Source organism: Aythya marila, assembly GCF_965140915.1.
Source record: "Aythya marila genome assembly, chromosome: 2".
Classification (NCBI taxonomy): Eukaryota; Metazoa; Chordata; class Aves; order Anseriformes; family Anatidae; genus Aythya; species Aythya marila.
The window spans coordinates 124,126,759-124,139,146 of NC_139043.1; the positions used below are offsets into that span (position 1 = coordinate 124,126,759).

Genomic DNA, 12,388 nt, shown 5'->3' on the forward strand with positions numbered 1-12,388 from the left:
TTTGGCTGTATCCCAAGCCATGGTCTGCATCTAACTTATCAAGTCACGTTAGGATTTGCTTAAAAAGATCTTGGCAGGCAGCAAGGCCTGGTGCATTTAGTGCTGGCTGCAGTATTTTGAGAGCTCCTGATAGCTTGCAAAGTTTCTCATATACATAAAGACCCCAAAATCTAGAATTAGTTATAAAAACATAATTTACATACTTTTTTTTTTTTTTTTCATGGACTAAGTTATGTGCAGGGACATGTGGGATGACTTCAATTCTTATTTGTAAGATGCTGAGGAGAAAAGCTAAAATGTTACCAAGGTCTTATACACACTACAGCTGTGGACGCAGGTCATGCCATTATCTAGATGTTCCCCATTTACCTTCCTTCCTTCCTCGTAGAAACTGAAAGAAAAAGCAACACCTGGATTATTTCTGGAGGCAAGAAGAGCAAACCTTCAGCAGCAGTTGAATATAGGGCCTTCTTCCTTGTAAGAGGGAGAGAGGTAACGATGGCCAGAGCAGAAGAGAGCTAGCTGAGACAGATTTCTGGCCAGGAGCCAGGTATTTGGAGACCTCGTGTCAGAAAATTTACTGCCCTTTTCAGATTTGCATTTGCTTTTTCTAATTCTGCATGCTCTTAAGTTAATTCAGAAACATTCTTCCCGCAGCAAACTTTACCTCCTGCAGTATGCCCTCTGAATATTCTCACTTTTTCCAACTTGCACTCCTTGCCTTATGCAAACTGATATGGGAACGATGCTTATGGATATCTCTGGCAGAACGACTTCCACTGTTTTTCTTTGTGGTCAAAAGTAGGATAACATGAGATGGTCTATGGTCAGCAGAAACTTTTCTGCAATAAATTGAAACTAATAAAATCAGTCCTTGAAGATCTTCTCTGGGTCACTGGTATCAACTATGGTGCTGTCTACATTCTCTCTGAAGTTAGTTGATTTAAAAAAAAAAAAAGCAATGAAGTCCAGGTGCTTTGATTTTTACATGAAGCTCTCAAGAACCATTTTTGCTAGCAGCTTGTTCTGTTTTCTCTCTCCCCTCTATTTCACATTCCCAACATGTTTTTTTACTTTTGGCTAGTCACGTACAAATTAGGGTTTGGAGACCTCGGAGCCCTTACCTATGTAACACAACCATTTGACTTCAAGGCGAATTTCAGTGTAGCGGGACACCTGCACGTTTCTGAGAGCCAAGGAAGGATTCTCAGCTAACAGGTTGCCTGGTGTTGTGCAAATCACAGATGCCACTAAAATCCTCAATAAAATCCTGACTGACCTGTTGCCCTTGCTGGGAGGAAACTTCTTTCCCTGTTAATTCCCATTACTGTTAGGACAAAAATAGTGGTTGTCTTGAACAAATGGGTAAGTTTTGTAGTAAAATAACCTGATAAAAGAGTGTAAGTTTTCTCCAGAGCACAAAGACTGTAAGTTCACATGGATGAGAGAGTTCTCCTATTTCCTGATTTCTGCCCAGTTGCACAGAACTGTAAAAATGCCAGTGAAATTTAGAAAGCTGCAGTTGTTTTGGCTGGGACAGAGGGAATTTTCTTCATAGCAGACCATGCGGTGCTGTACTTCAGAACTGTGACCAAAACTGCGTTTTAGCTGTTGCAGAGCAGCACTAACACTAAGTCAAGGACTGCTCTGCTCCTCACACTGCCCTGCCAGCCAGGAGGCTGGCAGGGGACACAGCCAGCACAGGTGACCTCAATGACCAAAGGGATGTCCCATACCATATGGCATCATCCTCAGCAACAAAAGCTGGTGGAAAGAAAGAGGAGGGGGGGACATTCAGAGTGATGGCGTCTGTCTTTCTAACTAACCATTAAATATGATGAGCCCAGCTTTCCTGAAAATGGCTGAACATCTGCCTGCTGATGGGAATTACTGAATGAATCCCTTGTTTTCCTTTGCTTGCACGTGCAGCTTTGCTTTACCTATCAAACTGTCTTTACCTCAATCCATGCATTTTCTCACTTTTGCCCTCCCAATTCTCTCCCCATCTTGCAGCAGGAGAGTGAGTGACTGGCTGTAGAGGGCTGAACTTAACCCACAACAGTCCTTTTTGATGCCTAATGCAGGGCATAAGTGTTATGAGATAATGACAGCTTTGAATGGAGTGTGCTAGACTGATTTTGTAGCTGTTCAGGTATTAATAGGCATGCTCCTGTAGTTACCACAAGGCTCACTTGCCCTATTCTATATTATTACTGCTTATCATCTTACTTGGCTCTATCTGTGAACATTTTGATAACAGATTTGGTCATGCGCCTGGCTGGCAGGTGGCCAGCACACTGATGCTGTCCATGCCTGTGTTGCAAGGTCGGAACTCCAGTGTGAACTTGAGTCAGTCACAGTACGGTGCAAGCATGGGTAAGTCCACACTGGAGCAGGCACAACTCTGAAGGGCCCATGGCCCATGGATAAGCTCACACAGGAGCAACGAGAAGGGGGGGAGTTCACTGCAATGTTAAACCCCATAGCCTGGTCCAAAGGGACCAGGGAGGGAGATTGTAATGGATGGCCTTTTAATTGTTGTAACCCATGATTTGAGTAGTATGTTATAGGAAGTCCTATAGCAGCAACCACTTGAACCAGTAGAGGATGAGCCTCACAAGATGCCGTGCAAGTGCAGTAGTGACCAGACCTAAGTTGGCTTTAGCATCTAATAATTCCACACAACACACCACCTCTCTTTTCCTGAGTGAATACTGTGATAGATGGAACCCAAGTCACGGACTAAATGAACTCAATGGAAATTTTATAGACATTTTACAGACGTGGCCCACAGACTAAGGAATGTTATCTGTGTATATATCAAAGTATGGGAAGGTGGGCAGTTCTTAATGCAGATGTATTAGATACCATGGGACCTGAGCATGCTGTAAGTGATATGGAGGGTGGAGATTTTATTGGTTTTGGCTGGGATAGAGTTAATTTTCTCCATAGTAGCTAATGTGGTGCCATGTTTTGGACTTGTGACCAAAACAATGCTGAAAATGCACCAATGTTTTCGCTGTTGCTGAGCAGTGCTAACACTAAGTCAAGGGCTCCTGCTTCTCAGGCTTCCCTGTCAATAAGGAGTCTGGGGGTGCACAAGAAGCTGAGAGGAGACATAGCCAGGACAGCTGACACCAATAACCAGAGGGACATTGCTTATCGTATGATATTATGCTCAGCAGTAGAAACTCAGGAAAAGGTGGGACTTACAGCATTTGTCTTCCCAAATAACCATTACAAGTGATTACTAAGAAAGCTCTGTTTTCACCTAAACATTTGCCTGACAAGGGAAAGTAATGATTGAATTCCTAATTTTGCTTTGCTTGTGTGTAGCTTTGTTTTACCTATTAAACTGTCCTTACCTCAACCCACAAACTTTCTCACTTTTGACTTTCCACTTCTTTTCACCACCTTGCAGCAGCAGAATGAGCGAGCAGCTGTGTGGGGCGGAGCTGCCTACCAGGGTTAACCAGCAATAAATGCCTTTATTAACTTGAACATCAGGAAATCATCTGGCAATTGGTAAAAGCACAAACGTCACATTAGGGAAGAAAAAAATATGTATTCAGAAGAGACAGAAATTAAGATAATGATGACTTTGTCACCCATCTCTACAATAGGTGTTTATAATTCCTGCCAGGAAGAGACAAACACTGCTGCTGAGATTCTGGTACTGGCCACCAAGCATGGCATAGGAAAACACACAGGAAGATACCACCCATCTGCAAAAGGCCAGATTGTGATGCTTTCAGTGACAACACAGCACAACACCATTCCACGCATCATTTTACAGGAACTGATCTGACCAGTGAGCAAGTACAGTGCCAATAAACTTTACTAAAACCTAAAGTAACTGGGACAGGAACCAAAAACCCAATTCCAAGGCTTTTGCAGCAGCATGTATTGACAACATACAGCAACACTCTTGAGCTGCTCCAAGGGGTTTCATGAATACTTATATGGATGGAGCACTAATTGCTTTAACGGCCTTCCTTCATTTTTTAAAATCCTATTTTGTCCTGGTTTTTGGAGATATGATTATCTTCAAAGAAGCATTTATATAAAATCAGTTTGCCAGCATAGCCTGCAAATCTGTTTTACATTAATCATGCCAGAAAGACAGATATTATAATTTCAAAAGCATCCTTTAACTATTGTTTATATTTCTCAATTTGAACTAGCCGTGAGACTTTTGTACTCACTGGCACCAGACCATTTGCTTGAACTCCAGTTCCAATCTGACAACGTCCGCAAACCTTTCTACAACTGACAGGCTCAAGGACAGAACAGGATCACCTGGGTTTACATTTGAGTTTTTAGCACTTGCTATACTCTTCATGAATGGCTTTATGGGGACACTTTCTAAAACATACCTTTTCATTCATCTGCAGGGAACTTTGTACTTTCTCTGACAACTAACTAACACTATCATCGCAATTATATTCATTTTAATAGGTTGAATACATCGAATCCTCCCCCCTAAAACACAGTACATTTTACTTTTTTTTTTTTTTTTCCTAAGAACTGATCTGGGGGAGCCTCTGAGGAAAATCATGTCAGCATTCACGACTCACTGAAGGTAAGCTTTTGTTTTATTCCAGTTTACCATGGTTCAGCTTCATTTCGCCCCTAGATATATGATCAGTTGAACAAAATCACCTCAAAATGATTTAACTTCTAGCTATAACTTGTGCAGAGTAAGCTCAGTAGATAACTACTGAGGAAGAGTGGAGATGAATGGCACAGTGTGTGTGAGGGGGGTCACCTTATGCAAAGCAGTGAGCCAGGAGAAAGGCTGAAAGAAGCAAAGAGAAGTAGCTGCTGCTTTCTAACCCGAGAAGAATGGCACTGAGGGCACGGCTTAGTGATGGGACTTGCTAGGTCAGGCTGACTGTTGTGCTTGGTGATCTCGAAGGTCTTTTCCAACTTAGATGATTCTATTAAAATGAAAACAACAAAAATGAAGATCATCATATTGAAAAACTGGGACAGGACATTCAGGATGGGAAGATACTGTACTCTGCATCAGACAAAGAGAAAGGAAATGCCCACTGATTTTCTGGGAAACCATGAAACTTCATTCCAGCATGCTGCTTCAAAGGCCTCTGTGGAGAGCTTTCCCCTCCATGACAGCATTATTACTGATCTCTTTTTTTCTACAGGCCTCCTCAGCAGGACGACTCTGCTGAGAATGAGTTGCAATACTCAGCATTTCTCAGACTGCTTTCACCCAATTCCTAGCCACCAGAACAACAAAAATATCTAACGACTCCTACTATAGCTATTTGAATCTGGAGTCAACAGGGAATGCTTGGGGTTTTTAGCTGCTTGGTTTTTATCTCTAAACCTTGCAACCCATACCAATGAATTCATGCAATATGCAGAGCTAATTCAGAGATCTTGTTCTGCTTGCTGTGAGAAAGAGACAAAATTGGACTGAAAAAAAAGTGTTGTTTTTACTGAGGTTAAAAAAAAAGGCTTGAAAGGTAAGAAAGAAGGAGAAAAATAGCTATTTTCAATTCTTCCAGGGAGCTCTAGCAAATTCAGTACACGTATTTCACTAGGCCATGTAACTAAGAAAAACTAATGAAAGGAAACCCGCTTCTATCCAGTGAAGAACAATGAATTTTAATTAAACTAAGTGAGCAACATTTCTTAATTGTGACCAGCTTTGGAAAAGAACTTTTGAATTGAATTTGTTATTTCATCCATCACCAATGAGTTGTCATACTTGGGAACAAAATGTTAACGAAGGAAGCTAAAGGGCACTGCATCAAGTTTCAAGAACATATAAACGAAAGTTGTGATAACAATTTATATCCCGATTATTTTCTTCAGGCTTAATGCTGAATCCCTTGCTCATTCCTTTTGTATTAAGAATTTCCAGTGAACTCAGATTTGATTGTCATGGTGGTCTCTCGGAGATCTCTTTAAGAAATGGCTTCAGATATAAACTCTTTATTATTAAAAAGACCAGGAACTCTTTAACTATCATTAACGCTGTTAGGAAGATTCAAAAACCTTCACATACTCAGGAGGGATTGATGAGAAGGTCATTGTTCTTTATTTTGGAAGCCAAAAGCCCATTTTGTGCTACAGTCTTTAGCAGCTGCAGTTAAATCCACGAAGAGAGCCCACAAAGTGGTCACAGCATGACCTGAACTAAAATTGATGACTACTTCAGATACTACACTAAGTCTGAAACAAGCAGACTTGCCCTTTTTTGCTCTTCCTGTAAGAACAGACACCAAGGAAAGCAACATTATGAATCACACCAGAAGGTCAATCCAAAGCACATGAGAAAGTCCTGGGTATATCTGCATCAGCCAGCACAGTACAGGGCAGAAATTGCACAGGCATTACTAACCTCAGGCAATGAGTACACGGTGTGAACCACAGTTCAATGGTGTGGGACAGGAGCCCAGACTGGCCAAACATTATGAAGGCTGGCCAGGCTTACAACTTAACTTAAAAGTTAGCATCCATAGTGCCTCTGTCAGTTTTTAAAAAGGTATTTAAGTGCTTTTTAAAATTTGACCTATGGTCCTGCTCCAATAAATTTGCAATTACATACAGCTCAGTCCAAAACTATAGCTTTTAACCTGAAATTCAGTGAGGTCTAAATTTCCCTGAAATTCAGTATCTCAGTAGTGATATCCAAACATTCCTAGGCTGATTTCCAAATCCAACCTTCAACACAGTGAAATGAGTATTTGGTTTGTTTAAAGCTACTGTAGGGTAAGGTTTGAGCTCAGTGTGTGTGGGACCCAAACATGACATAAATGGTACAGAATAAGGGGTGGATATTGTCCTATTTTCATCTAGGATGGAGTTAATTTTCCTCCTAGTAGCTGCTATGGTGCTGTGTTTTGGATTTAGGATGAGAATCATGTTGATAACACACTGATGTTTTAATTGTTTCAGAGCAGTGCTTACACTAAGCCAAGGGCTTTCCAGCTCCTTGTGCTGCCCTGCCAGGGAGGAGCCTGGGGGTGCACCAGGAGCTGGGAGGGGACACAGCCAGGACAGGTGAATCAGTGACCAAAAGGATGTCCCACACCGTGTGGCATCATGCTGAGCAATTAATATGGGGTGGCTGGCTGGGGAGGAAGGGATGAACACTGCTCAAGGATGGGATGGGAATTGGTTAGTGGGTGGTGAGCATCATTTTAGGTATTGTGCATAATTTGCTTTGTATATATTATTATTATTTTTACTACTGCTATTATTATTTCTCTTCCTTTTCTGTCCTATTAAACTGTCTTTATCTCAAGCCCATGAGCTTGTACTTTTTTTCCCCCCATTTCTCTCTCCCATCCTGCTTTTGGGGAGAGAGCGAATGGCTGTGTGGTGCTGAGCTGCCTGCTGGGTTAAACCACAACCAAACCCAATACATGTGTGGAAATTTGGTTGAGGCCCACCTCTGCCTACAATTCAAAACCATAAGCTGAAATGCATGGGGCACAGATAAACCTCACTCTAGGGTATCCAGCAGGACTTCTCCTGTACGTGTACTCCCTCAGAAATGTATGCCTGCACTACCTGGGGAAATGAGAAAATGAAAAGTGTTTAGAAAGGCCCAACAGTACAACTTTCAAACCAATCAATAGATAAAATGGAACAGTTAACCAGTAAACAGACATGGGAAGAAAAATAAATAGATCAAATTTGTAACCACTGTAATCAAAAAGAAGTGGAAACGACACCCTGTGTGAGGCCTTACTACCTGGCCGCTACAGACGAGTCAAGATACCAAAGACCTGCCAATGCAGCAAGCCAAGTAGTGTGGCTTCAGCCAAGCAGAGAGACATCACAGCCTTTTTAATTCTACTATCTGCTCTTCATGGAAGCTCCCAGGGGGATTTCCTACTGGACACGAACTACCTGCAACTCTTGTTTTGCATCAGTCACAACCGGAGGCTCTAATTATTCATGTGTAAACAGTTTCTCTAAATGTTTAATCCTAAACAAACTCTCTGAATAACTCACTGCACTGATGTAGTCACCAAAAATAACTGTAACTAATCTAGTTAAAAAACTATAACTAAAATACCACACAGTCGCTTAAAAATAACAATTTTACCAAAGCTGAATTTTCCTTTAAACAATCTCCTGGCAAAGCCTGCAGAACAATTAACTGGTAGATTGTATGCATAAATATGAAGCAAGCACTAAAAATGCTCTATTCAGACTTTGTACAGACTTGCTTGTGAAGTATTTTTGTTTAATTACCACTGGTAACTTGAAGCCTGGGCCTTGAAAGAATCCGAGCTAAACACCTGTGTTTCAGTGACACTGAGCTGCTGCTTATCAATTACAAATATCTTTAGAATAATAAACCATAAACCATAAAAATGTAATTTTTTAGTACTTTTCCATACATTGGTCCAAATAACTTAATATAAAGGGCTTACAATAGAACATGACTGAGATCATATACAAACAGTTTAGGAGAATTTAAATTAAATAATCACATTTTAAAGACATGTCCCCTGCAGCTAAAGAAGTTCCAAGAAACATTCAAATAAGCAAATAACATTTTTTTTTTTACATTTACAAATGAAACATCATATGAGTATTTATTGATTTTTTAAAAATTCAAAAATACATTGTAACAGAACAGAATGTATACGTTCTTCAATGAAAGACAAAACTATGGTTATCATCTGGACCAGAATACAAATACATGCTAACAATTTAAAAATCATTTTGGGTCATTCAGGAAACAAGAAACAGGCTATCTGTTTGTAAATGCAGTAGTTTTCTACTCAGTAAATATGCCTGAGAAAGTTAACCTGTAAAGAAATAGGCTTTTAAACTCTTGAACACAAAGAGCTTTCTAGGCTGAAATGGTGAAGAGACCTGTGATATGCACCTGCCAGGCCACTAAGCCATTTCCCACAGAGATTCTGTTCACTGCTCCACCTCAGCTCAGGGATCCAGCAGCGGCAGAGTTTCACATCAATACCACTCATTTGAGCAAGGTGTTAAAAAGCATGTTAATATGATGTAAAACTACCAGTTACAGACACAGAGACATATATATGTCATTAATAGAGATTCTCTACCAAACTTCTCATTTTGAATCAGGGCCAAATAAAAAGTAGTAGTCTAGTTTATGGAGGAAACGGATTATATTTTTGGCTCAAGGTAAGACCCTTTAAAACAATTTCTACATAGGCAACTAGAATTAAAGCATGGAAAAAAAAAACAAACAAACAAACAAAACAAAACAAAACAACAAAAAAAAAAAACAGGACAAACAACTAACATTTTACAGTAACCACATACTGTAGGCAAGAAGGAATCAAAACAATAACATAAATTGTGCATTGGTTCTATGAAAATAAAGTGTTACTAGTAGACAAGCAATCTGACAAGATGTGAAAGCAAGCAGTGAAAACATCAGGGATTGAATTTCTTTTCATCAGAATTCATCTGCAGGCAGGTAACAAGTGGAACTCGGAAAAAAAAGAATTCCTGTTAGCAGCTTAACTCTACATACTGTGAGGCTTAGACTTTTATTGTTTCTTGTATTAAGAGTAATTCAAACTAGTGAATCAAAAATGACATTTAAAAAATGAAGACCAAAAGAAATCTGAATGTACATTTCAGACAGAAACAATGTTAAGTCAAATCCACAACTGGTGACATCTGACATCCGCAAATGCAATTTAACTATGGTGCTTATGCCAATAGTACATCTGACACTGTTTCTTGAATTCTAGCCACCTCTTTTTAATCACTTTCAACAACTGCATACTTTGTAAATTACATGGGCTTTGATGAAAAAAAATCATTATCAGGCATTCAAAAAATTCTAACAGAAACCTCCCATTTCCATAATTTGGTTACATGATCAAATTACACATGCTAGAACATAGGAAGCCAACTTTTCAAATGAAATAGTCATAACTCTGAAAAAGAAAACAAACAAAAACAAGCAAACAAACAAAAAAGCCCCTAAGACAGGGAAAAGAATGTTTCTACATAGCTGGTCCTATCCTCTGATGGTGCAACACAGTAAAATGAGCTACTACATATATGCATGTAATTTTACATGTAATGGTGATCAGGAAGAGGTTTTTCCCCATCTTCCACACTGCAGAAATGACTAGATGCACTACAGAGGTTTTCACCGTCCTATGAAATGTCTGGTATTTGCCATTGCTGGATGCAGGTCATCAGTGCTGCAGGACTAATATGCTGACCCAGCATAGTATATCTTACATTCTCTAGTATTGACTCTGATGTCAAAACATTCTGCATTGCTCTGCCACCAAATCTGCTCTTAGGTCGCACCTTCTGATCGAAACTCTGTTCTACAGGTTACAACTAACAGGTGCAGGATGGAAAGCAGAGGAATGGTTGTAACAACCCAACCCAGCAGACAAACGCAAAGTTAATGTGGTGCGTCAGTATCTTCTGGATCAGAGTCTAAAGGAGAAACCAATTTCAGAGCAGCATGTAAAGTTTCTAATGCCAAGAGGTGAAGACTCTCAAAGAAGTGCAAGTAAAAGCATAATTTAAGCCTGTAACTCTTTATGGAGATCAAACAACAGAGAGAAAGATGGCCTGTAGTACAACAGAGCGAAAGATGGCCTGTAGTAAATTGAATGGAAGAAAGGAACAAAAAAGAGGAGGGACATGTATATTGGTGTAGGGTTGTATCTCCTGGACCCAGCAACTGCCTTGGACACCAGCTAATTTTACAAGATAAGTTACATGCATGCCCACATTCAAGAGGGCAAGAGTGAAACCTTGATGGCAATGCTATGACTCTGGCTGAAGAGCTTCATTTTCCCCCTCCCATACCTGAAAGCCTTGAATCCTTGCCAAATACTCCAGCTGTTTTGAAGGCTGCACTGCAGGACAGGGGGAAGCAGGAGATATTCCTTTTAGACCTATGGCTTCGGCAGTTGGGGATGTTCCATTCATGAGAAGTTCCCTGGCAATCGTAGCTGTGCTATTTGTTGTAGGAGATATGCTGAAGAAAGAGCTAGAAGTCTGGCTCATTTCTTTGGACGACAAATAGCTTACAGTGGTACCAGGGGCTGATTTGTTGCGGCTTGCTTCCATCTCTTGGTAAACATCAGGAGAGAGATGGAGTATTCCCTTTGGTGCTGAAAGTAAAAGCAAAGATCATCCTCATTACCCTAGAATAGGCTTGGCACATAGACAATTTTCATTAACATACTTTTCACCAGAAAATAAAGTAAGCACTTAAAAGCAGTATCTTTTTTTTTTTTTTCCGTAGTAACTGTAAATGCAATGAAATAATTATTTACAAACAAAGCAGACCTCAAGTGCTCTCTTCCTCTCCCACCAGCCTTTTTAAGTAGTTAAAAACTCCTGGACTTGCAAACTGTGGCAAGCACAGAATAGAAAAGATGAACGAGTAACGTTTTGAGATCTACAAACCATAAGGAACAGCTGCTGCTGCAGAATAGCAGCACAACCATTATTTCACTACAATCTTCTGCCTCCTATCTGATACAACAACTTAGGCTGTTTGACAAATAATTTAAGCTAGCCTATGTCAGCACTACCACCATCAGAAGTACTTCTTTCCTCTCCCACCTACAGCTGTTGTTTGTACTCTGCAGCTGCTCTATCAGATGTGCCAGCATGAGCACCTGTAGAACCACGCAGTGATGCTCATGAGAACGAGCGATTTGGAGGCAAAGGAAGGGCAGGATGGCTTCTTGCAGTAGCTGTAGTGCCTCAAGTGCTGGCTTAAAGCATTTGCTGAATTACAACAGCAGCCTGTGTTTAAGTAATCTTAAATTGCCCTGCAGCCACATGTTACTGAGCTAATGACTCTTACGTGACTGCCTGCTCTTCAATGAAGAGGAATCTTCTATTTTTGTTACTTTTAGCTGCACAAACAGTATCCTATAGACTGCAAACAGTTACTTTTCTTGGACAAAATTCATGCCAAGCAAAGAAAGTGTGTACGTGTCGTGATTAATATCAACTGGAATTAAGATAAAAAAAAAGATTGAATATATTCATGTGAATTGCAGGAAACATTCAAATACTTCCAGTGACATAAATTAGGAGTAATTTCTCTACATTTCAAAAATGTTAATATATTTTTAGAGAATGTCTTGTCCCTAAGCCTCCTTAAAAACAGGAGTGAGTACATACTTAAGCAGCTTTGCTGGTATTCTTACGTATAAAAATGTGCAGAATTAAGGATGAAGTTTGGTAGTTTCATAAATAATACAGCATTTGTTGGAAACATGAGTACCAGTTTGTTAATATAAGAGGAAAACCTCTCATTGTTATTAAGCTCAAAAACAAACTTGAAATGTTTAATTTCATAGTAATAGCACTCTTTGATCTTCTTGTATATACCTGAAAAAAATATCTGTGAGCTCAA

General features: G+C 39.9%; 1 protein-coding gene across 3 annotated transcripts in view; it reads right to left on the reverse strand.

Annotated features, from left to right (window-relative positions):
• The window catches only part of STAU2 (staufen double-stranded RNA binding protein 2), a 166,523-nt gene that overhangs the window by 69,000 nt on the left and 85,135 nt on the right, over window positions 1-12,388 (reverse strand). For 2 of the 3 annotated variants that reach the window (XM_082752258.1, XM_082752257.1), the window contains exon 12: window positions 10,819-11,126. In XM_082752258.1, the coding sequence (XP_082608384.1) occupies window positions 10,819-11,126 (308 nt within the window). Of the gene's footprint in view, window positions 1-4,822; window positions 4,941-10,818; window positions 11,127-12,388 lie in introns of those variants that run through there. The other variant, XM_082752259.1, reaches the window with a different exon arrangement.